Here is a 25,925-nt window from a genome sequence, read left to right on the forward strand (position 1 = left end):
AATTATTGGTTAGTTGTCTTAATTGATTAAAGGACGATAGATCTATTATAATGAATAGGAGAGATCAAATTTTGATGGGCTCATGACTATAAAAAAAAACTCCCTCTATGTTTTAATCACGGTTAATTTAACTTTTTTTTTCATATAATCGGGAAACGGACGAGCATCCTTGCAGCAGAACAAAAGGTTATATATATATATATACTCTAAGAATCCTTCGTTCTTAATTATTCTATCTCAACTCCAAAGCTGAATCATAATACGTTCAGATCAGCTCCACCATGCTTATGCTTCAAGCAACTGCTGTTGCCATCCCTCGCAGGAACACCTGATGAAGGTTTCGAATGCCATCTGGCCCAAAAAAGATAGTTGAAGAAATTGATCAAGCTAAGCACAGCCAGCAGCCAGTAGAACAGATCCAATCTGTCCTTGTCGAGATCGTTGTCGCCCAGCCATCCTCCATTCCCTGAGCTCGACGTGATCTTGTTCACGAGCGACACGAGCAGCGAGCTTAGGAAAAACCCAAAAGAGTACGAACAGTAGGTCATGGCTGTCAGAAAGGCTTGCATGCCTCCCAGTGACTGCTTGTAGAAGAATTCGATCAGCCCCACCGCCGTAAACATCTCCGAAACCCCGAAAATTATGAACTGCGGAGCGATCCAAAGGATGGGCGTCGGCGCCTCTGATTCCCTCCTCTTCTTCTCGACCAAGGCGGCCGCCACCATGGAGAAGGTGGCCGTGAAGAGGCCGGTGCCGATCCGCTGCAGGGGGGTGATTCCTACGTGATCGCGGGTGAGTTTCCGGGAAATCGGGACGAAGAAGGTCTCGTAGAGAGGAACCAGGATGATGAGGATGATGTAGGGGATGGCCTGCAGTGAGGCTGGGGGGATCTTGAAGGTGACCAGTTGAGTGTTCATGGAGCTTCCCTGTTGGACCGAGAACGTCTGGAGCTGGGCGAGGATGGTGTTGAAGATGATGGTGCAGGCAAAGATCGGAATCACTGAGAGAATCACCTTCACTTGCTCTACTTCTGCCATGGTGCACAGTCTCCATGGGCTCTCTACTTTGTTGGACCCGTCTTGAGATTTGATGCAGGCATTTTCCAAGAACCTAAAATCATGTAAAGATTAAAACAAAGAATTGAAGATCGTTTAATTGGATGCATGCATGGTTTTTACAACCTGAATTTATCTGCGTGTCTGAGGTTGTGAACATTTGGAGAAGTTCCAGCGACGCCAAGGTGATACTGATACACTTCAGAATTGGAAGGGCAAATCTGCTTTCTGTTTGTAAATGCTGCCACAAAGACCTGTAGAAATTAAACATGCATTTATTTCTCATTTATGAAGTGAGGTCCATCTAGTACCAAACAATAAATTAATGCGAATCTTACTCTTGCTATAGGGGTAAAGATGCTGCCCTGTGAAGGCCTGTTCCTGAAGAACAACACACCGGAGATCAAGCTCACGAGGGCCATGGCCATGGCAGCTGCTGAGACACCGAACCCGACGTCCATGCCCGACCGAGTCTGGACCCAAACAAGAACCGTGAGCGCAACCAGTTCCCCCACACAGAAGCTGAAGTAGGCAGTGTTGAAGTACGTGGAGAGCTTCTTGGACTGGTTCGGATCGTCTCTGCTGAACTGGTCAGCTCCATGAGCTATCATGTTAGGCTTCATGCATCCACTCCCCAGCGCCACTAAATAGAGAGCCACAAAGAAGATGGTGGCCTTCAAGCCTTCTGCCTCCGCGCAATGCTCTCTTTGCAGCATGTTGCACGGCGGCGGCCTCAGCTGCGGCAGATGTGCTTGAAGCGACAGCAGTATGAATCCCTGAAATATCACCGTACACGTACAGAGCTTTGCTTACTTATTACTTAAACCTGTTTGTGTTTCAAAGATTAGTTTCACTCTTTAATTTGGAGAAAGTAGAACTCACAGGGAGTTCGATAAATCCGAATATCAGCATGGTGAAGAAGCTCCCTAGATAAGAGTCCGAGAGGAATCCTCCGAGCAAAGACAGGATAAAGATAGTCCCAACGAAGTTGGTGACTATGTTTGCTGACTTTGAGAGAGGATAATGCATGTCGTTGAACACATAAGTTATGAGGTTGTTGCCGACGGCTGCAATCGCCATGATCTCAAACGCTTGAATCCCTGCATAAGCAATAACCACAAGCAGATATCGCAGTGATTGTTGAATCAGAAAAATGATCTATAAATATAGAAAGAAATTAGATACCTAAAACAAAGACAGCAGCTCTCATGCCTCCGTGCTTGTTGGGCTTGCAGGGTCTGCCTCTCCAATCAAGGGAGACATCATTCAGCACGGTGAAACTTTGCCTTCTTTCAATGTCCATGAAATCTCTTTCAGAGCTCACAAACAGGGCCAATCGTTGGTGGTGAATTTTAAGGCGATTTGGTGAGTTATTTATAGCGCATGGGAAGTGGATTGATTATGGAGAAGAAGAGTTAATGGTTGGTGGAGTGTGGTGGTTCGTGGGAGTTATGGACTATTGGAAACACACTGGTGAGTGGGGTTGAATGTTGGAATTGGATTTGTCCTTGTGCTGAGCTTTTAGGGCGAGCAGAGTGGGGAGAGCATCAAAAACTGGTCTGCCATGGAATTGCTTGGAAATGACTTTCTTGGTCATTTAGTTCTACGGAATTAAACATCGTGTGGTGTAAGTTTTCGGGGGGCAAAAAGTTGTTAATTCTTTCAGACAAAAAACACTTTTTTTTTTCAGACAAAATCTTGATATGTACATGCGTACAATATATACAACTGTGTGTTATGGACTATCATAATTTATCTTCGTTCTAAATCTTGAGACGAAATTAGAAATCTTTCATAATTTATCTTCGTTCTAAATCACATAGGGTCGTTTTGAAAGAGCCTCCGGAACGAGGATTATTATTTTTACTGCTATATAATTCAGCCCATGTCATATAATGACCAAAAATATATTTTTAAGTGACAAATTATCTTTTCAAAAAAAAAAATGGATCTAAAATAATGTGGATGGAAGAGCCTTCTCCAAGGCACGTGCTGCCGACGGAAATGGATTAGCCATGCAAAATAGTCGGGCCCCGCCGTCAAAATGCGGGCAAAAAGTCAAACCAGAGGCGGCAGCCCACTCCGCACAAGATTTTCGGTCAATTACTAGATTTCACGGGTCCCATCCGTGTGCATCGAAATTCCAGTGTGGATAAGGGAGAAACATGGACGACTCAGATCGTTTGACTTCAGTATCGAGATCACAATGGACGCCGTCGGATTGTGTAAAATCCACAGTAGAATTTAACATAATTTTTTTGTGAGAAAGTTTGAGTATTGCCCTTTTCATATACTCAACTTTTATAATTTGGTAACTATATATCACATTCCTATTATATCCCTCTATAAATACTAAATTCTAAAATTAATATATTTTTGTAAGCCTTCTAAATATATTCATGTCCTCATATATAAATTTGATAACCATAAAGTGAGAATAATAAATTTCTAAATGGGTAGAAAAAAATTTAAATATGAAAAAAGGATATAATAAAAATGTAATACATATTTTTAGAATTATGAAAAATAAGTATATGAAATGAATAATATTGAAACTTTCTCACACAATTAAGTAAAATGCGTTTTTTTTCTTCTGAATGTCGATGAGTTCCACAAGCAATCTCCTACTAAGATTTCTATTTGTTTTAAAGTGTTTCCTAGTACTTTGGCAATCCTTCTCCAATATAGAATTAAAGAATTAAAGACAAAGAATTTGATCCCATATTTTATACCCTAAATTATTATATTGAAGGTTATTATGTTGGGGAATCTTGATTAAAATAATACTTTATTTCTAGTGTAACCACATTTATTTACATTGGCATTGGCCTCTAATTAGTAGTCATGATTTTGTATGCATCCATCAACCCCTATTTGACTTTTAGATGATGCCATGCACGCCCTAGTTTCAAAGGATTTGAGGGGGGCATCATCATCTCCATCCACCTTAGAATTAAACCCACACATGCACTATAATGCCGACCAACTCCACTTTTCTCCATTTTCATGCTTCTCATGTCACCATGGATGGTCGGAATTAGAAGCCAATTGGTTCGGTTATCTTTAGGAGACCGATCGGACGATTTTATACTTTATGTACATGCAATGTCGCTGCCTCAATGTAATTAGAATCAACTACAAAAGATAAGTTTTGCACCCCCTTGGAACCTCTTATTCTCGTTCGACAAAGATGTTTTGATCGATGAGTCCATGATCACTGAATGTAGCATGCATCCAATGTGTCATGGAATTCAACACCATATATTATCGTCCACTTAAAGTTTTCATCGTGACATGATCATCCACCAGGAACAGTAGAAGTAGCCAAGTTAGGAGCTAAACGAGGGGGTTATATATTCACTAATGAGTGATTAATCAGCTGATCAGATGTTAACAACAGCTCCCACACGTAGGCTTTAAAAAAAGAAGGGCTATATATTGGAGTTTTGTAGGCTGTTGTTTTGTTAACAACAGCTGTTTGTGTTTCTTGAGAAGATGCATGTCTGCGCCTCCCTTTGACCTCAACCGGTGCTGGCTTGTTTGACATGAGTTTTACTATGAGTTGGACGTCTTGACCTGAGCTCGCTTGGGCTGATCGGGATATGGGTTGACTTAGATATGTGTTGACTAAGTCTTGGCTCAAGTCCTAGCCTGCCACATGGCGTTTGTCATTCCCACCACATCATCAGTACTAATGAGTGCTTAGTCACTGAGATGCTAACGCTAGGTGGAACAACAGCTCGCACGTAGGCTTTAGAAAAAGAAGGGCCATTGGAGTTTTGTAACCTAAAGGCTAAAGCAAGCAATAAGTGGCCAAGTGTCCTGGAGCCAAACATGCAACTGATCTGTCTTATTGAAGTTGTGCTTTAGTGGACAATGAGAATAAATTAAGATGACAGACTGAAAATCACTTATAATGTCTCGCCAAAGAAATTCGGAGTTGACGCAACCAGAGACCTTGTTTTCCCTGCATGTTTAGCGCGTCAACAAAAATGAATACACCAAGAATGAACAAGGTTCCTATTTAAGATCATCGACGGATGCAATGGCAGAGCCAGCTAAGGTGATCTATCCGGGCTGATCATGGACGGTGGGCATTTTGCAATGAATTTTGCGACGATTTTCTTTTAAGAAAATCATCGCAAAATGAATTTGCGACCAAAAAATCGTTGCAAATTTCTTTTCAACGTAAAAATCGTTGCAAATTTGCGATAAAAAAGAATTCGTCGTAGAATTTTATGATCTCAAATCTGTAACTAAAAGAGATATTCGTCATAAATATGTGACAAAAAAACTCGTTGTCGTAAAGTTGCGACGAATAAAGATTCGTTGCATATCTACCATGATTTAGTCGTAGATTCGGAAAATATGTGACGAAATTATTTTTTTTTATTGTCATAGTCGTTGCAAATTTGCGTGAAAAAGTATCAAATCTATGAAATAATGGTTATTCGTTGTAAATCTACGACGAATCCATTTTTCATCGCAGATTTACGACGAAAATAGATTTTCATTACAAATTTGCAACGAATAACCTTTTTCTTACAAATTTGTGCTAAAAACTTATTTTTGTTGTAATCTATGACAAAAAAGGGATTTCATAACAGATTTGCGATACATAGTATAACATTATGATAAGTTTACGAAGAAAAATTTCTTTGCAAAATTTGTGGCAAAACGTAAATTTTTTTCACAGAACCTGTCCATTTGTGCATTTTATTTATTGTATACAAATCATATTCAAACATGCATTTTATAAACACAACAATAGACATTCTAACCCATCCTATACAACAATTAAATAATACAACATATCTCATGTACACAATTCATCCAAATAAATCATATTCATACAAGTTCAAATTTCCAAAATAAAATCATATAAAAATAAATCAAAACAAATATATTCATACAAGTCATATGCATACAACAACCCATCATATTCATAAATATACAGATATCATAGTTCAACAAGTCTCATACCAAATGATATCAAAAGGATGAAAAGATACAAACAGAAATCATCGCCCTCTTCTACCTTAGTAGACACTTTCTTCTCCTTCTTTCATTCTTCTTCTTCTCCTACGTCAGAAAACAAATAAATTAAAAATGACATTTATATCTAACTTATCAATTGCATCTATGTGTCAATAAACAAAACTTAATCCATCATCGTAACATATTAATTGTATATGTGTCTAATATTTATAATATTTATAACAAACAAAACTTAAGTCAACATCTTAACATATTACTTATAGCTATGTGTACATAAACAAATTAACCTTATGATTCTTGTAAGATATAATCAAGGTTCTGACCTGCGATGCCAAAAAATGTCATTCATCCTTAATTGTATACATGAAACATACATGAAACTTGTAACTAACACTAAAAAAAAAAAATGAGGAAAATAGCGATGAAATAAAATTTCATAGCTAAATAACTTTATTTGCGACTAAATATTGTATGGTCGCAATTTTATATATGTGTGTATGTATATTAACGACGAATCTAGCGGGGAATTAATTCATCATTAACATTTTTGTGACAAAAAGTATCTATTTCGTCGCTAAGCCTTTGTTTAGAGAAAAAAAAATTATAATACATCGCAAATAATTAATGACAAAATACCCAGATTTTGTCGCGAAACTCAGATTGGCGATGAAAAATATATACTTTGTGGCTAATACCCTTTATTAACCCTAACTTGCCCCCTCCTGATACTGTGCCTTTCTTCTCCCAATGCACTCACCTTCGTGACTCTTCCTTTCTAGTGACTCTTCCCTCATTCCGGCGCCCTCCCTCCTCCGGCGAGATCCCCGACGTTGCACCGAACGTCCCGACTCTTCCCTTCTTCCGGCGAGATGACTCTTCCCTCCTCCCTGCTCTAGCGATTGTTGCCCTGTTTGTTATTTCTGTAAATTTGTGTTCTTCCTCTTGAACGAGCTTCACATCAGTTCTTTCCATGAAACAAGTTTGTAATGTAGTATTTATTATACTCATACCTCTCTGCGTTAAAGCTTTAATTTCTCTTTTTCATTCAAACCAGGTTCACTATTCTACTTCTTGTTCCTTTAGTCTTTGATTTGCTTCAAAAGTACGTAGTAGATAAAAGAAGATAATGTTAATTTTGCAGAAGGAATGAGTATGAATTGAAACTCGAAACCTTCTAAACCTCACCTGATTTTTATGGGAAGATGGTCGAGATAGTCAATGTAAGTACATAGAAAGAGAAGGAAGAGGGCATGTAGTGATTTTACGTTTTGTTATTCGGGGAAGGCAAACTCCCATGAAAGAAATTTGATTTCAGAATCTGTCCAAAAGATTCTCATATTGACTTTCATCTCTCTCCCAAGTATACTTGTGCAGAAAAGGCCTATGTACCGTCTCTTGGAACAAGAAGAACCTTGGAAGCTTTTCATTAATGAATTCATGCAACAAGGTAGCAGCTAATTATTCTATAACTATTCTATAACTGAATCATAATTAGAAAAACATTTGTCAGTTTTTCCTTTAATAAAGCTTAAAGACATGGTTGTCATTTGTTTCATTATCAAAATTTCCTTTTAAGCATATGAAACCATTTATTAATATGATTTTATCAATTCATCCTTTGCCATCCTATAATTCTTTAGGAATAAGGAGCTAAATGTCAAATAACTTTAACCATGATATCTAGTAGCTAGCACATAAGGTGTTGTCACCAATGAGGTCTAAGGTTCGAATCTCGGCAAAGCCGAGATAAATACCTCCTTTATGTGTTAGTCACTATTCCAAAGGCTAATAGCCGCCCGTGATTTACCTTCTCCGTGTTGGCCCTGAGATGGATTGACGGGGGCGCTAGGGGCGAGCGTATTCACCTTTTATCACCAATGATGTCATAACTCAATTTTATATCGGTAACACTTTGTATTATTCGTTTTCAAGCTGCATATTTCACATGCATCCTTCTATGTAGCAAAAAAGGCGATTCGCTCGTCCTCAGCGCCCCGGCCAATCCATCCCTAGGTCAACACGGAGGAGGTAAATCACGGATGACTACTAGCCATTAGTGCAAATGGTCAAGACATGGGTTTAAAATAAGGATTCAATGAATTCAATTAAGCAATGAACGGATCAAAATTTTATGTCATAATTTGTTGCCACAAATATTAACGTTAGAAGTTCTATGAGTTTAAAATTCGCCAATACGTATACACAAGATAAAAAAATTCAACTAAAAAAAATCACTAGTTATAACTAGAAAGCAAAAGCATTCAACAAAAAAAAAATCATTAGTTAACTTTTGCTAGTAAGAGATATAAAGCTTATAGGAATATAGTTGTTCGAACCATAATTAGTATTACAACCTTATAAGAACCACCACTGGGAAAATAATTAATTTTTTGATGTTGATGTACCTTTGCCAATTATTGCATATGATGTAGTTTTATATGATGCAGTATACCCTCAAATTTTCTATAATTTGATTTATACTTGCTTTTTTCTTGAAATAACATAATGATCTCGTCCAAAAGTCGAAGGGATGGATACTGAGGATGTGATGCTTTTGTTGACCTTCTATAAACTTTGCTTCGGTCTTGCAACACAAGTAGCGTTAGTATTGATCGGGTCCTCGGCGATGGCTCTCCGACGCTTAAGTCAGTCTCTGGCGAAGCAAGAAGAAAGAAGAAGCAAGAACTGTAGCGCAACGGCAAATATCGTATCTAAGCATACCTCCGCCGATGCTTGGATCCCCTTTATATAGGGTTTCGGCAGCGCGCGTGCACACTTCCGAAGATGGGCACACATCCCAAAGCTTTTCCTGAAAAGACGTGTCAATAAATTGTCCCTAACACAACACCTTAACGGGTCGAGCATATCTCTGAAGTGACAGTGGAAGATTCTGTCGTACATCCTCTATCAAACTATGTTATCTGTCAACGACACTAGCTCTCAAAAGGATGTCCAAAGATATCCCGCTGTGTTTATTGTTTGGGCGAGCGGAACAACTGCTCGACCGAAATTCGGCTATCCACATGATGTTTGTTGTCGAGCCGAGCGGACTGGCCGCTCGGTGGAATTCCACTGCCCATGTATTGTCGTTGGGCCGAGCAGCTACCTCGCTCGGCTGCAAGCTCACTATCTGCATGCTCGGCTGATGTTGAGTATGCAGCTTGGCCAAGCGGGATAGCCGCTCGTCTCGGCCTCTGTACATCGTTCTCCCTTGAGCGTCGGGTGTTTGAATGCTGTGTCAAAGTTGATGACAGATCGAGGCTTTCTCCGACCGGGGAGTGTTTCGCTCGATCGGCTGATGTCATCCACTCGTTGACCGTCTTGACTTTGACCTCCTTTGACTCCCATCGTGGCAGCGGGGTGGGACCCCTCATCATTACCGCATCACAAGCCTCCCTCTCAAGTCTAGTCGAAGGAGACTATAAGTCTGACTGACTAGACAATTATGTGAGCAGATTTCCTCCCGATCAACTTCCGACCTTGTGTGGTCTCCGAGCGGGATAAGACTGATCCTCGCTGATCGCCCTATCGGAGCTTGTTGCTTGGGCATAAGTGTGATATACCTCGATCCGATCGGCCTGACGAAGGTTTACGCTTATGAAAATTCATCTCGAGCTATCTCGGGCGAGCGCGGGTTAGACTGACATCACCCAGACTTCTTGGAAATCATGCAAATCCCCACTCATTAAGGTTGAACATGTTCCCACGCTTTCATTAATTGTCGACCCGTGGTGATGCAGCACGTGGCATGTCTGCTGCCGTCGCACGCTTGACATGACATGCGTGATGTGACATTTGACGGTTTGAATTCAACGATGAGATCTTGGCTTGGGTTATCACAACCTAGATCTGATGGTTCCGGTCGGCTGAGCCCGATTTTTATAAGCCCACTGCGCTGCTTCATTTGCACACTCTGCGCTTCGAGTTCTGGCCACCGTCTGCGTTCTTGTGCGATCTATTCTCCGGCGATCTTCCGCGCCTCTTCTCCGGCAGCCCTTCTCCCGTAAGCTTTCTCCCTATCATACTTCGTCTTGAGGCTTTTCGTCCTTCTTGTACTCCGACGATACTCTAGCGACCTTTTTCTTCCTTCGATCATACTTCTTCTCTGTTTCGTCTGTGTTTTGTGATGGCCAGCTCTTCTCAGTCGCTTGCTCCTATCCTTAGACTCTGGTACACATCCATGGAGTCTAGGTTTGATGGGGGCGACGCTGAGAGCTTGCACGATGCTTTTGAAATTCCTTCTGATCATCAGATCATTTTACCTTTTCGTCCGATCAACCCAACTCCCCACCGACCGACTGCCTTTGTTTCTTTTGAGATCAATTTATAGCCGGTCTACGGTTTCCCCTACATCCTTTTATTCCAGCAATTTGTAAATATTTTCTCATTTCCGTTCCTCAACTTGTGCTGAACTCCTTTCGGCTGCTATGCGGAGTCATCATCTTATTTCATATGCACGACATTCCTCTCATCCTCTGGATCTTTCATTATTTTTATTACCCTAAGCTGTCTGATCTGGGGGCCTTCCTCTTCCAGTCGCAAGTCGGGTTGGTATTCTTTGACAAGATGCTAACCTCCAACAAGTACTGGAAAGAGTATTTTTTTCTTTATGCGTCTTTCCGAGCGGTCGGACTTTTCGACCAGCTGGCAGCTTGAAGCGGCGCCTCAGTCTCCTCTGAAAATCTATAAGAGCCGATCAGACTACCTGAACGCAGCCTCCATGCTAGCCGGTCAGAAATACGACATTCATAAGCTGTTGCTGGAGGGCGTCTTGTATGTCTTCGGCCTAAGTCCGATCCGTACCTGGCTACCGACCAGCCTAGGTATGAAACTTCTTTTTAACTTTTCCTTTGATGCTAATTAATTTCTTTTTCTCCTTTGCAACCGAAATCATGATGCGAACACGTATGGCCGGCAGGGTGAAGCTTAAGGACGTCGCGATGCGGTGGCCATTGAAGAACTAGCGAGTCGCAGCCTACAGCCGGTCGTCTCTCATGAAGATCCGCTCGGCGAGAGTGAGGGGACACCTATTGTGGTGGGCGAAGCGACGACCAGCCGGACTCCCAGTGTGGGGGCGGCTGAGGGCTCGCAACAACCTCCTGAGCGGTTGAAATCCGTCCAAGTTGAGGGAGCGTCTAGCTCGGCTTCCTCAGGGGAGTCGTTGATTCGTCGAAAAAGGTGCCGCTCGGAGCCCTCATCGCATTCTGCTTCATCGGGGGTGAGGACTGTAGAGTGGGTCGAGACATCGACACATATTCCAAAGACTGCGGTCGCTACATCATCCATCTGGACTCCATCATTAGCTGAGCTGTCGCAGGGAACCCTTGTCGCACCTCCGGTGGCTTTCTGTTGGTTGCTACTCGGAAAACCCAATGACTCCACTGTACAAAAATTTTGTACGTGATCTGAACCTTTCCTAGCTACCATGTGTTCTTTTAAGTTAAACTTGTATCTCCTGCGGAACTTAACACGTTTGATTCCAAGTTTAACTTATATGTTCTTTTAGGTTTAGATTTAGATCTCCTACGGAACTTAATACGTTTGATCCAAATCACCTAGGTTATAAATTCAATTAAATATTAGTTTCCAAAATTGGCTTACAGTGACCTTCTTGGATATGGGAGCAATCACCACCGACTAGACAAAGCCTTTTAAGGAAAGTTAATATTTAATTTCCTTATATAACTCTAGGTTAACCAAAAGGAACAATCAAATCACAAGGAAAAAAGAAAAAAGAACACAACATCGAAATTAAATTCAAAAAACAAGAATCGAATGCCTCTTGTATTTGGTATTTATATAAAGAAAAATTAACTAGTATGATGCGGAAATTAAATACTAGTTATACCTCTTCCTTGTATGCTAAAAACCTCGAGATATTCTGCCGTATCCCTCGCCTCCTCTTAGACGTCGTGTGGGTGACGATCCTCCAAGACGAACACCACCCGGAAAGCTTCTCCTCCTTCTCTAGAATTCGGCCACCACCACCACAAAGGAGCAAAAGAGAGCGAAGGGAAAAGAGAGAGAGGGGCCGACCACTTGATGATCTCCAACAACACAATATCAATTATTATATTTTTAAAGGCCTCCCCTTCCCTCATTTTTATATTAGTTTCCCAACGGAAAATTATGGAAAGAGTTTTATAAAAAATTAGACTCATTCCTATTTCCTTTTAATTTTTTCCTTTTTCTTTCCTTTTAATTAATCAATCCTAGATTGATTTATTAATTAAACAACTATTTGTTGATGTTTAATTATTTGACCGGCCCCTTGCTTGGGCACTAAGCAAGGTGGTCGGTCACTTATTAAAAGGGAAAGAAAGAAATTTTTTTTTTATAAAATTTTAAAAGAAGAAAACTTCTAATAAAATTTTACAAACTCTTTTTTTCTAATGTGGATATTAAAAGGAAAGTTTTAAAATTTAAAACATCTCTAATAATATTTCTTTTTAAAAGAAAGTTTTATAAATTTTATAACTCTCTTTTAAAACCTTGTGGCCTAATTTAAATTAGGAAAATTTTATTTATTTTTAAAATATCTCTTTTTACAAATTGTAAATATCTGAGGAAATTTAAAAATTCAAAAATAATCTTCCTAATTTAAATATTGCGGCAGGCCCCCTTGCCCAAGGCAAGGGCCGGCCACTTCTAGAGAATATATGGCCGGCCATTGCTTGGTCACCAAGCAATGAACCGGCTCCTTCTTAGACACCAAGATAGACTTTTCTTTGGATGGATTTGAGGCTTTATTGAGGCTACAACAGGGACCTAGAGGAGAAATTGGTTTTGGCCTTCCGATGAGCTTGAGTATCCCGTGCTCGCCCCGAACACACAACTTAAGTTCATCGATAATAACTCATTCCACTAGAGAGTTATTATCGCACTACCGCACCAATCCCAAATTACATTATGGGCTCCTTCTTATCATGAGTGTGTTAGTCTCCCTGTGTTTAAGATTATGAATGCCCACTAATTAAGTGAGTTACTGACAACTCATTTAATTAATATTTAGCTCCAAGAGTAGTACCACTTAACTTTATTGTCATGTTGGACTAGGCCCACCTGCAGGGTTTAACATGGCAATCCTTATGAGCTCCTCTTGGGGACATTCTCAACCTAGATAACTAGGACATAGATTCCTTCTATAATCAACAACACATACTATAAGTAATATCATTTCCCAACTTATTGGGCTTATTGACTTATCGAGTTAAATCTCACCCATTGATAAGTCAAATAAATAAATACTAAATATATGTGTTTGTTATTATATTAGGATTAAGAGCACACACTTCCATAATAACTAAGGTCTAGTTCTTTTACTAAGTCAGTACAAAAAGAACTTACCTAAATGATCCTACTCAATACACTTAAAGTGTATCAGTGTAGTTTATTAGTCAAGATAAACTAATACTTAATTATACTACGTCTATTCTGATGGTTTGTTCCTTTCCATCTTAGTCGTGAGCAACTGTTTATAATTTATAGAGAACCGACAACATGATCTTCTAAGTGTGACTCCACACTCCATGTTATCTACTATATAATTAATTGAACAATTACATTTAACAAATAAATGTAAACATTTGACCAATGTGATTCTTTATTTCAAAATAAATGTGTACAAAAGCTAAACTTTTAAGTATACACTCCAACACTTTCATGTCGCCACCCTCGAAGCCCTCGAAGGTTAAGAAGTCAGGCATCCGACCGACTTCCACATCTCGCCCGTCCGATTGAGCGACATCGGTGCAATCAACCCCGAGCGGGCAGCGACATATCATGGCGATCCTCTATTTGCCGATCGAAGAGTATCACGAGTCGAGCGCCGAGTCTCGGGCCCCTGAGCACCAAATTCACATCCAAGGGCCGCTCGTGAAGATCTGAGAGGATGCTCGAGCTCGCGCGACGATGATGCCCCCAGCGGCGCTCGCGGACAACCACACCTAGATGTCCACTGGGTAAGCTTCACCTTACATTTGCATAATTCGCTCTCGATCGGTGCTGATGTTTGTCTGTTATCCACAGTACTGGGTGGAGAGCCTGGTTATGTGCCAGAGGCTTGCCTTCTTGGAAGAGGAGATGAAGCAGCTGAAGGTGTCGAGCGGCCAACCTTCCGCCGCTCAAGAACAAATGGCCACCGAGGTGGCCAGATTTCAAGCCGCTCTGGAAAAGAGCGATAAATTGCTTGAGGCCGAACGGGCCAAGAGTGGACAACTACATTCGGTCCTCTCGTGGTGAGATAAGCAATATGTCAATCCCGCTGCCTTGTTGAGTGGACGAGCCGTCCACCTATATCTTCCATGTTGCTGCTAGCTCGTCACTCTGGACTTCTGTGACGAAATCTGCCAAGGCTTGAGCTTTGATCATCGCTCGGGGTTGATACTGAATGTCGAACTCGCTAAGTTCTGTCGTCCACTTAATCAGCCGTCCGAACGCCTCTGGATTGAGGACTCTTCCCAAAGCACTGTTAGTCATCACAATTATCGAGGACGCCAGGAAGTACGGGCGGAGTCTTCGTGCAGTGAGTACTAACGCATAAGCCAACTTTTTACGAGACCAGTGTAGCGGGACTCAACATCTTTTAATACACGGCTAAAAAAATACACAGGCTGCTGCTCTTGGTCATTCTGCCTAACTAGAGCTAACTCGACCGCATGCTCATTGGATGATAAGTAGATCCAGAGTGGCTCACTCACAACCAGCATGGCTAACACAGGTAGTGAGTTCAGATACTCCTTTAGCTCCTTTAGCGCTCGGTCGCACTTGACGCCCCATTATAATTTTGAAGCTTGGTGCAGTATCTTGAAGAATGGCACGCTCCGATCAGACGACTTAGATATGAACTTAGATAGTGCCGTGATCCGACCGGTCAACCTCTGGGCTTCCTTCAAGTTCCGAAGCGGCGACATATCTTGCAAAGCTTTGACCTTGCTTGGGTTGGCTTCAATGCCCCGCTCGGTGACTATGTAGCCCAGGAAGCGGCCACTCCTCGCGCCGAATAGACACTTGTCGAGATTCAGCTTTATCCCATAAGTTCTCAGCGTCCAACAAGTCTCGTTGATATCTACGCATAGGTCAGCAACTCAGAGAGATTTAATTAGTATGTCGTCGACGTATACGTCCATATTACGACCGATCTGCCATCAAAATACTTTGTTCATCAACCTCTGGTAAGTAGCTCTAGCGTTCTTCAGTCCGAACGACATGATATTATAGCAGTATGTCCCATCGGTCGTAATGAAGCTGACCTTCTCCTGGTCCTCGCGGGCGAGTGACACTTGGTGGTAGCCTTGGTATGCGTCGAGCATGTAGATGAGCTCGCAGCCCACCGTTGAATCAACCATCTGATCTAGGGGTGGAATCGGGTAGGGACCCGTCCCGTAATCATCTTACCCAATTCCCGTCCTGATAAAAATTGGGAATCAATTTCTCTCCCGATCTCGTACCCGACAAGTGTCGGGACTCGAATGTTCGGGATCCCGAATATTCGGGATCCCGTCGGGTAGGGAGATGATATCCCGAATGTTCAAATATATTCATTATACAGCAACATTTTGAGTCTATATTAGTACTACTATTGAGATATTATCAAACTACCAGAAATACTATAAATCTACCAGAAATAAACCAAAAGAAGTGTAAGCAGACCAGCAGGAATTGTCTGATATATCAATGATGTTCCTAACACAAGAGGCTTACAACCAAGAAGACCAACATTGGAATTTTGTTGACATTACACCATATCCAGATCAGTCTAATGAGACAGAAAAAGTTCTGAGAAACAGAAAAACGTATGTAGAAACAGAAACAGTTGTGATGAACCAAATCAACTTCCAAAAGAAGAAAAAATAGTTCAGATGATCAAAAAAATAGATAAATATGCAATTACAAAATATATTACTGCTGGAATCCAATGAGAAGTGGAATAGGAAGAAGTGAGAGAGGGGAGTGGGAACTATTTTGGGAGAAGAGGATCCTGCTGTTATACTGCAGGAAGCAGAGGAAATCCATGATGAAGAAGAAATCTGTTTAAATCAAATCTAGAACTGAAAGAAAACATAAATAGCAATCTGGAGCAGGCAAGACAAAGAGTAGAAGAAACTAGAATCGTCAATGGCTTTTGGAAATGAAGAGATAATAAAAATAAAACAAGCAAAGAGGACAAACTGTTGGAATTGGATGAAAATTCACCTGAGCGATGCAAGCAGTGAGGCTTTGCATCATTTTGGAGGCTTTTGGTAAGATTGCAAATCTTGTGGCTCCACGAAAAGTAGCACTATGGAGGATGATATAGCTGAGGCTTTGTACAGATGAAGAAACAAACGAATTGTGAGCAAGGATTCTAAATAGCATAATGTAATTAGATTCTCACGCAAAAATGAGGAAGAACAGAAAAGATGGAAAGGAATTCTAGTTCAGTTACCATATTAAGAGGAAAATTATTAGGATCATTCATTAAATTTACACCCTTTGGTTTGATAGATTTACAAGAAATCTCTAATTATTTACAACTGAAGCCCCCAGGAGAGCATAGTAACTTAAATATTGATGTCATTGTCATTGATTTCCCAATTTGCTGTTCCAATTCCAGAATAGATCTCAGTTGTCGCAACTGAACTTTTCAATTTGGCTTATAATTCCTACACATGGCAAATTCTGTCATAAGTGGAGTCTCCAAAGATTACAAGACGAAATCGTGAAACTAATGTCAACATAAGTCCAAGCTCAAGCACCATTAGTTCATCCATTTAAGCCATGAGCATATGTTGAAAATAAGGGATCGATAAAGTATTCCTTAGGTGTCAAATTGCATAACATAAATTATCTCAGAGGCGAACTAAAAATAAACAAATTATGTAGAAGAAAATTCAAACTAAAGAAATATAGGACATCTAGAAGGGTCTGTAGCATTTCAAGCTTAGGTACCATTAATTCATTATTCAACCATTTAAGCCATAAGCATATGTTCAACATAAGGGATCAATGGAGTGAAAAAAAAATCAAGTATGCAAAAGAAAATTCAAACTAAAGAATATGTAGGATGTTTAGAAATGGATGTTTTTGAATTAGCATACATTATTCAATATCAATATGATTGTAGATGGAGATAAAGATAAAGAATTTGTGGATTGTAAAATCAGTCTGTTAGTGATAACCAACTATGGTTATTCAACACAAGAGACATTTAAATTCTATAACAGTGAATAAGAGACACAACAACGGTGATACTACATTTACATGTTTGGACAAAACTTCTTACATCAATCAACTTGCTTGGTTCCTGCAATACCCTTATAGTGGATGCCATATGCTTGTAAGTAATGGAGTCATATCCTTTGGATTTCCCAGTTGCCTTGTCTACAATAACAACCCCTTCCTCGATTTCTCCATGCACGCTAAAAACTTGAATAAAAGCTATCTTTAAGCATATCATGTAAAGATTGTAAAAAAAAACAAAGAAGAAGATTTTTACACATTTAGGCAAGATGAGCTACAAGAACAATGAAATATTTAGAATCACATAATGGAAATGCATCATGTATTTTTAACAAGCAAGCAGAAAAGCACTCACAGACTCAACGCACAGAGTTTCTGATGTAGTGTCCCAAGACAAATCACGAACAAATAACTTGTGTCCCAAGACATAATACTAGATATTTTCATGCAGAAACTAATATAAAACTTAGGGTTTTCAGGTAAATGAAAAGATACACATTGATGGAGATAGCAACACTGCAATAGTCAGAAATAAAAAGATACAAATGTTCATAAATGACTAGTAACTTGATATGAAAATGTCAGCAGATAACTAAGTAGATGTCTTAAAGATCATCATTCACAAAACACTAGTGCTGATGATATTCATATTCTTCAATATCTGCCTTTATCTGGTAAGTAGGAGCATCCGCAATTAAGCAATGAGGGTACCTACAAACAACAACTATCATATAAGTATAATCTATATTCTATAGTCTATACCAAGATAAACAAGTTAAATATTGACTTACTTGTGACCACTTCTTCACAATCCTTATAAAAGTTGAATTTATCTTCTGTCGGCTCTTTGTATAAGTTAATTTCTTCACCTCTAAGTCAGTCACTAGTGCACACTAGTGCCTCCACCATTTTGGGATGCAATGATGCCCTAAATGGATCTACAACCCTCCTCCCAAGGCTAAAAGCATTCTCACTAGCAACAGTAGATGAAGGGATTGAAAAAATATCCTTGGCAATCTTAGGCAAGACTCGAAATGTCATTGTATTTCTTTTCCACCATTCCAAAATATCAAAGTTTGAGCTCCATTTCACAAAAGGATCCGAGAAGTACTTGTCCACCTCATTGGTTATTTCTGCTTACTTTTGAGCTTTTCTTAGTTGAGCCATTTTCATATGATAGTTTAGTTTAATGGGATCATTCTTATACATTTTCATCAAATCTTTATCTACATCGCCATCATCAATCCCATTAATATGATCCAAAGGTGAATTCCCTTTATATGCATGATACAACTCCATTAGACAATTCTTTAAACCGTCAACAAAGGATTGTATTTTACTAGCATCCAATTTCATATCTCCCAAATGGATCCCAATCATTTGAAGTTTATAACAAGGATCTAGAATGTGACCTAGGAAAACAAGCTTGTTCACCTTCTCAAAATTACCCCAATACTTATTGAACTTACTCTCCATTCTCTTAGCAACTTCTTGTAATGAAGGATTAGCAGTGTCAAGTATTATCTCATCAATGATCATCCTCATTGCAACTATTTCCTCCTAAATCAAGGGTGATGTAGTTTTCTTGGTAGCACTAAGTTGCAATGTAGTATCATGAAACCTCTTGAGAAAATTCACAAAGACTTGTGCTTTCTCTCAATCTTTTTTCATAGGAGGCTCCACTCTCTTTTTCTTCTCCGAACCATCTACCTCTTCAAAGTATTCAACAAATTGAACATTCTCTGCCATCCTACCAAACACTTTTTTAAACTTGTATGCAACAAAAAGCATTGTATAGGTGGAATTCCTTCTTGTAGGCATATCCATTGGAACGGTTGATATTTTATCCATCTTCAATAGGATAGCACACTCCCTAAATTGGTCCAACTGTGCCCCAGAAGAGTGAATATATTTCACACAATTTCTAATGGATTAAACTGACTCATTAAGAAACTTCAACCCACTCTTGACAATTAAATTTATAATATGACAACAACATCTCAAATGCAAGTATTTACTATCAAATAAGAGAGTGTCCATTTCCTTTAGCCTCTTTCCCATGTACTCCATCGCTTTATCATTCGTGCTAGCATTATCAACTGTGATAGTGAAAACTTTATCTATCCCCCAATTGCTCGAGCATGTTTCTAAAACTTTGCCAATGTCATCTCCTTTGTGAGAGGTAATCTTGGTGAAATTTATTATTCGCTTATGCAACTTCCAATCATTTTTCAAGAAATGAGTTGTGATTACCATGTAATTGATATTCTGAATTGAGGTCCAAGTATCGGTCGTGATACTTACCCTTTGATCACCAATGACACTCTTTATCTTAGCCATCTCCAGCGCATATAAATCTCATATAAGAGATGTAATTTTCTTTCTATTGAGAATCTTGAATTGAGGTTGAGCTTCCTTCATCATCTCTACAAACCTTGCCGCTTCCACTACCCTAAATGACATCTCATCTTTAACAACAAATGCAACAACCTTATCTTCAAGCTTTTTTTAGCAAAAGATGTGGAGTGTCAAAGCATTATTCATGGATGACTATGTTAAGATTGGTTGAGAAGAACCTGATTTCACCGCATTATGAGGATTCTTTTTGCATTTCTTCACATGTCCATCAATGTCATTATTCCCATGTGTTTTGCTATGGGCAGGAACTTCAGTTTTGCAATAATTGCAAATAGCAACAACAACAATGACCTCATTTTTGTCATTTCTCCTTATAATTTTCTTGGTGTGTGACCATACATCCGCTACTTTTTTCCTTTTGCCTCCAATATCTACTACTTCCTCATGAATGATTGATGTTTTGGATGGAGATACTGTGTGAGGTTGAGTGATGGAAGGACAGCTACCACTTCTGCTAGATGCATCCATGAATGAACTTATGAACGACTATAATAATATGAATATTGTTAAGAATCAGATAGTTGCACAATTAGAAACATTCAAATATTACTAAAAAGAGAATGCTAGGTGAGCAAGATTTAAGAAAAATAGAGATTGACAATTTGACATCATGTTAAAAATGTATATAGACATATATCATAAGATAGAACACTTTTGAATAAACACTTTACTGAGCCCCCAAGGAACTTATCACAAGGTAGAACACAATATTTAGATAGTTGTACCAGACAAAATAGCATACAAATGCATGTTCACGATACTCAAGTAATTAGGGAGCAAGATTTAAGAAAAATATAAAACCTATATAACACCTAGAGAACATTATAAGAAATTCAGTTCACCATAAACATAATACACATACTATCATGGTGAACAAATTGATTGAAATCCATATGAAAGCAACAACATCAAACATAAGCTATGATTGTAACCATGTAATACTCATGCTAGTAACTTGAACACTAGTCATACAATAAAAAAAAAAAATTTGACCTGGATATTTCCATAAACTACCATAATCATACAAAATTCAATATGATCTAGGACCAAAATCCACATGCAATCTGATAACTATAAGTAAAAATCACCCCAGGATCCATTTATACTTATTGGACATATCACAATTAACAATTAGAAATTACATCCCTATTCACTATATCTTGGATTCATTTTAAAGGAAGAAAGGTTACCAAGAATACATTTTAACCACATCTAACTAAAAACATTAAAATGATCAGACTCCAATATAAGAAGAAACTAGAGAATCCAAAATTTGTCCATTTATGATCTTCATATGGGAAACAAAATGGACCAAAAAACAGATGAAAAGGAACTAAAATGGCAGGTAGTATTTGAACAATTTTCAGACAACAAGGAACTGTGATAGCTAGTAAAATTATTCCAAAGATGTCCATGGTCTCGGGAAGATGGGTTCCATCAAAAATGACTCCTCTAGGAGCATCAGTCATCTCCTATGATGCACTGTGATCAGTTAATTGAATGTCCAATTTGTATCAAAATATTTTTTTCTTATGCGTCGTTGTTGACTCCGTAGCTGCAAAAGTTTGGTATAACTCTACTGATGCATAATATCTTCTACAATAACATCCACTTCTATGCCTACCTTGACTTTAGCTTAAACATTTCTAATTCCAGATACATAACCAAAAAGAGGTTCAGATACATAACCATCATGAGTTTTGGCAAATACCTTTATAGATCAATGTAGCTCTTTGCTGCCTTGGCCAGTAGAGCACGGACTAAGGGAGGGAGGGTCCGGAGGGAAACGTCGACCGTGAAGACTCGATACGGGAATGGAGGAGGCAGTGCGGCTTCGACTGTTGTTAGGGATGCTGTAGCCGAACACACATAGAAATGGAAGAGAGATAAGAGAGCTCCCGAATGGACAGGCGGAAGCAGCGGATCAAAAAGGAGGTGTGGCCGTGTGGGAGTGGGCTAGGGTTGCAGTGGAATAAGTCAGCGAACGACGAAGGGTGAAGGGCGAGGGCAAGACCGCGAGGGCGAAGGGTGAACGGTGAACGACGAACGGTAAACGGCGAAGGGCGAACGACGTCGGCGTGATTCGCGTGTGGCGTGAAGTGATCAAGTGAACGGCGTAAGTACCCTAGTTTACTGTTACCTTACTTTTCTATGTTTCTTTTGTGTTTCTTAAAATCATACTTCAGTTTTTAGATATTTTAATTTTTAAACCTAGTTTTCTATATTATTATTTTTTTAAAAAAGTCGAATTACAAATTATTATTAATATATTCGGGTCGGGTCAGAAATCCTGTCGGGTAGAACTTGTGTCCCCAATCCTTTTCCCGATTTTGGTTTGGTCGGGAAAAATCCTAACCACTCTGGTCGGGAAAGATTCAGGTCGGAAAAAATTCAGGACTAGAATGGGTTGGGAGTCGAGAATGGTCAAAAATTTTGTAAAAAATTCCAGCCCTAGGCAGGGGATAGGAGTCTTTTGGGCAGACCTTGTTAAGATCATGGAAGTCAATACAGACCCGCCATTTGTCGCACGGCTTGGAGACTAGCACAACATTAGCTAGCCAGTTCAGGAATTGGACTTCCATGATATGGTCGGCTTCCAGTAGCTTCTCTATCTCCGCTTGGATGATCACGTTCTGCTCCGCGCTGAAATCCCTTTTCCTTGATTAATTGTGTTTAAAAATTCAAGGACAATGTGGGAAAATGTTGGGTGAAATGTATACATGATATTATTCAATCAAAAATACTAATCAACCAATCAACATCTTCCTTGATTCCTAAAATATGTATGGTGGAAGGATGTAAGTGTCTAGTGCAAATAGTTTTTCTAGTAATAAGAAAATCATATCTAGATTTTTGCTCATCATTTCTAAAAATAATATGATACTCATTATCGTTACATTCGTCGCGTGCACTCCTCTTCCCTTTGCCCTTTGAAGTTGCTTTCTTTTTGTCTTTGTCCCTCCCCGGATCCTTTCCTCCATTTGAACCTCCACTTCTTCAACTGATCCTCTTCAAAAGGTCGAACATGATTGAAAGTTTGGTTGGAGAAGGTCATTATTGAGGAAGAAAGAAGAGAGAATTTTGTAAGAAGAGGTAGATCTTGAGAGATGAGGAAGCTTGAGGTTGAAGAAGAAGAAAAGGAATTCTTAGATTTAAGTTTAGATCTAAACCTAGATCTAGATCTACATCTTAAAGAGATGATATCTAAGAATCCTTGGTGAAGAATTTGAGAGGTGAATGAAGAAGGAGGTGAATGGAAATGTAGAGAAAAATAATTGTGGAGAAAAAGAGGCGGAAAAAGAGGTGTTTGGGGTGGTGTGGTGGCAAACACGAGCAGGGCATGACTATGTCTTAAAGACACAGTTGGGTCGAGCGGGTCTTCACATAGTCGTGCCAATTAACACGACTTGGGTCTTCTTTGCCTCGGTTGAGGTCACACGACAGTGTCAAATGACACGACCTCACCTGACTTCCTCTCAGGTTAAGTCACACGACCATGTCATTTGACATGGCCTGAGTCTTCTTTGCCTTGGCTGAAGTCACATGGTGGTGCCAAATGACACAGCCTCACTCAGCTTCCTCTTGGGTTAAGTCACATGGTTGTGTCATTTGACACGATCGACCGACTTCTTCTTCTTCTTGGCTAAAGTTACACGGACATGTGGATTCCACACGACCTTGGTCCTCTTTTTCTCAGCTGCTTCACACGGCCGCATGAGGTCACATGGTCGGCTCCTTGAGGTGTGTGAGGGCTGAGTTCTTCTATGACTTTTCTCCTCTTCAACTTCGCTAGCACCTCCACGCCCATGAGAGGATCATGGCTAGTTTATGTAAGCTGTGTAAAACCTAAAAATAAAATTAAAAAATGAATAAAACAACTAATAAAGAAAAAAGATTGCAAACTAAGCAGAATAAAACTCTCGGGTTGCCTCCCAAGAAGTACTTGTTTTAGGTCTTTAGCTCGACCCCGCTTCCGTTCATTACAGAATATACTCATGGAGGGACAACTTCCCCTCCTAGGGTTGGTACTTCAAAATCTTCCTTCTTCCTCACCCTTGGCGGGCAGACATATTTTTGATTTTTATTTGGGGGCCTCCATTCCTCCATTGTCAGACTAGGAACGACATCTAACGGTCACCCATGAGAATGAAAATTTTATTCCTCAAGTTGGTGTGCATCTATCTTATTTTCGATATGGTCAGAAGATTTAGACAATTCAAATTCTAACATTTCCTTGCTTATCACTAAAGACAGTATGTGATTTTTAACATCAATTAAAGCTCCAGCAGTGGTAAGGAATGATTGTCCCGATATGATTAGGATTTTTGGATCTTCCTCCATATCAAGCACCGCTAAATCAATGGGTATAATGCAACCGCTCACCTCTATTGGCACGTCTTCAATTATACTCATATGATACCTGCATGAATGATCAGCTAATGGTAATATCATAGCTGTGAGTTTAAAGTTTTTCAAACCTAACTTATTACAAATAAAATAGGAAATGAGGCTAATACTTGCTCCCAAATCACAGAAAGCTTCATTAAAAGTAGTAATCCCTATCTTGCAAGGGATAGAGAAGCTTTCGGGATCTTATAGCTTGGGTGGTACCATATTTAAAATCAATGCGCTACATTCCTCGGTTAATGTTACAGTCTCATGTCCTTCTTTCTTTCCTTGGGTTGTTGTGATCTCTTTCAAAAAATTAGTAAACTTTGACATTTGATGAATTACATCTATCAATGGAACCTCGATGTAAAGCTCTATAATTTTCTTCAAAAATTTGTTGAATTCTTCATCCTTCTTTATCATGGCCAATCTTTGAGGGAAAGAGACTATTTGACTTTGGGTGGATGGTGGAGGAGTCTCTTTAACCTTCTTGATATTCTCCTCCTCATTTGTGTTTCTCCTAAGTTGGGTGAGGGAAGAGAGAGCTCTCCTAGAGTATCAATCTCTTCAAGAGTAGTCACTTGGGGATCTCCCAAGGTTCGTCCTCTCCCAAGCTCAATCCTATTATAATATTCAACCGAATTCACATCTGTTTTGCCTGAAAACCCCCTAGGTGCTCTTGTAGATGAAGAAGTCATTGGGCTATTTGGCTATCTAGATTTTTATAATGCTTTTTAGAATTTTTCATTCTTTGTTTAAGTTACTTGAGATCATTCTTCATTTCTATTTGAGCTACGTGGACCTCTTCAAGTAACTTTTCGATTCTTGAATTTTGATGGCCTTGTGACAGATATTGTTGTTATTGTTAAAAATAGCATTGTGATTGCTCCGGTTGATAGCTTTGCCTTTGACTAATGGGTGGGCCTTGGTCCTGGTTGTTCTTGTAGGAAAATTCGGGTGGTTCCTCCATCCCGAATTGTAAGTGTTGTAGTACGAATTTTCTTGCTTGGTATTGAAATTTGTTATGGCATCACATTGCTTGGTATTCTCAAGTTGAGAATATATGGCCCCAAGTGGGTAAGCTTCTTGCACATGCTCCGTACTTCCACATGTATCACACACTCCTACAATGGAGTTCACCGTGTTTATTCCCATGATTCTAACTTCTTTGTTAAGGCATCAATCCTTGCTGATATAAGTGTTACTTGTCAACATCAAATTTCCCCAATATTTTAGTTGATTTCCAGAAAAGGAGCTTCCACTTCTTTCAGACACCCATTAACGATGATTAAGAGCCACACTCTCAATAATTTCTTCAGCTTCATCTAGACCTTTGTTCATTAATGCCCCTCCGGTAGCAGAGTCGAGAGACACTTTGGTGCGGTAGTTGATGTCATTATAAAATGTGTGGATGACTAACCAATTTTCTAGTCCATGGTGAGGGCAAAGTCCGAGCATATTCTTGAATCTATCCCTATCTTCGTATAGAGACTCTGTGTCAACTTGTCTGAAACTAACAATTAAATTCTACATGTGTACATTTTTGATTGGAAGAAAGAATTTGTCAAGGAATAATTGTTCGCATTGCTCCCATGATGTGATACTATTTGTCAGCATAGAAGTGAGCTACAACTTGGCTCTATCCCTCAAAGAAAATTAAATAATAATAATAATATCATTACTTCGGTCGGGACTCTGTTTATTTTTATTATCCCACATATCTCATAAAATACCTCTAGGTGCTGGTTTGAGTCTTCATGTGGTTCACCCCCAAACTGATGCTGCTGCACCATGTGAATCACCGAAGGCTTTATCTAAAAAATTATTTGCTTCAATGGATGACCT

The 25,925-nt window shown here is 39.5% G+C and overlaps 1 protein-coding gene across 1 annotated transcript; it reads right to left on the reverse strand.

Annotated features, from left to right (window-relative positions):
• Positions 1-122: 122 nt before the first annotated feature.
• Positions 123-2,393, reverse strand: LOC122014347 (protein NRT1/ PTR FAMILY 4.4-like). Its single transcript, XM_042570561.1, has 5 exons — positions 2,241-2,393; positions 1,938-2,155; positions 1,394-1,831; positions 1,182-1,309; positions 123-1,110 (listed from the first exon to the last, which is right to left on the reverse strand). Exons 1-5 carry the CDS (start codon positions 2,356-2,358, stop codon positions 255-257), a joined length of 1,758 nt encoding a protein of 585 aa, XP_042426495.1. The 5' UTR covers positions 2,359-2,393; the 3' UTR covers positions 123-254.
• Between the last annotated feature and the right edge of the window lie 23,532 nt (positions 2,394-25,925).

The sequence above is a fragment of the Zingiber officinale genome, chromosome 8B (assembly GCF_018446385.1).
Source record: "Zingiber officinale cultivar Zhangliang chromosome 8B, Zo_v1.1, whole genome shotgun sequence".
In the NCBI taxonomy this organism is placed as follows: Eukaryota; Viridiplantae; Streptophyta; class Magnoliopsida; order Zingiberales; family Zingiberaceae; genus Zingiber; species Zingiber officinale.

What these genes read in the sequence shown, in the direction of transcription:
- LOC122014347 (XM_042570561.1), bottom strand. Translation starts at nt 2,358, where the DNA reads ATGGACATTGAAAGAAGGCAAAGTTTCACCGTGCTGAATGATGTCTCC. An exon ending in TCGGATTTATCGAACTCCCT is followed by an intron (nt 1,832 to 1,937) that starts GTGAGTTCTACT and finishes GTGATATTTCAG; the next exon opens with GGATTCATACTGCTGTCGCT. An exon ending in TCTTTACCCCTATAGCAAGA is followed by an intron (nt 1,310 to 1,393) that starts GTAAGATTCGCA and finishes TAATTTCTACAG; the next exon opens with GTCTTTGTGGCAGCATTTAC.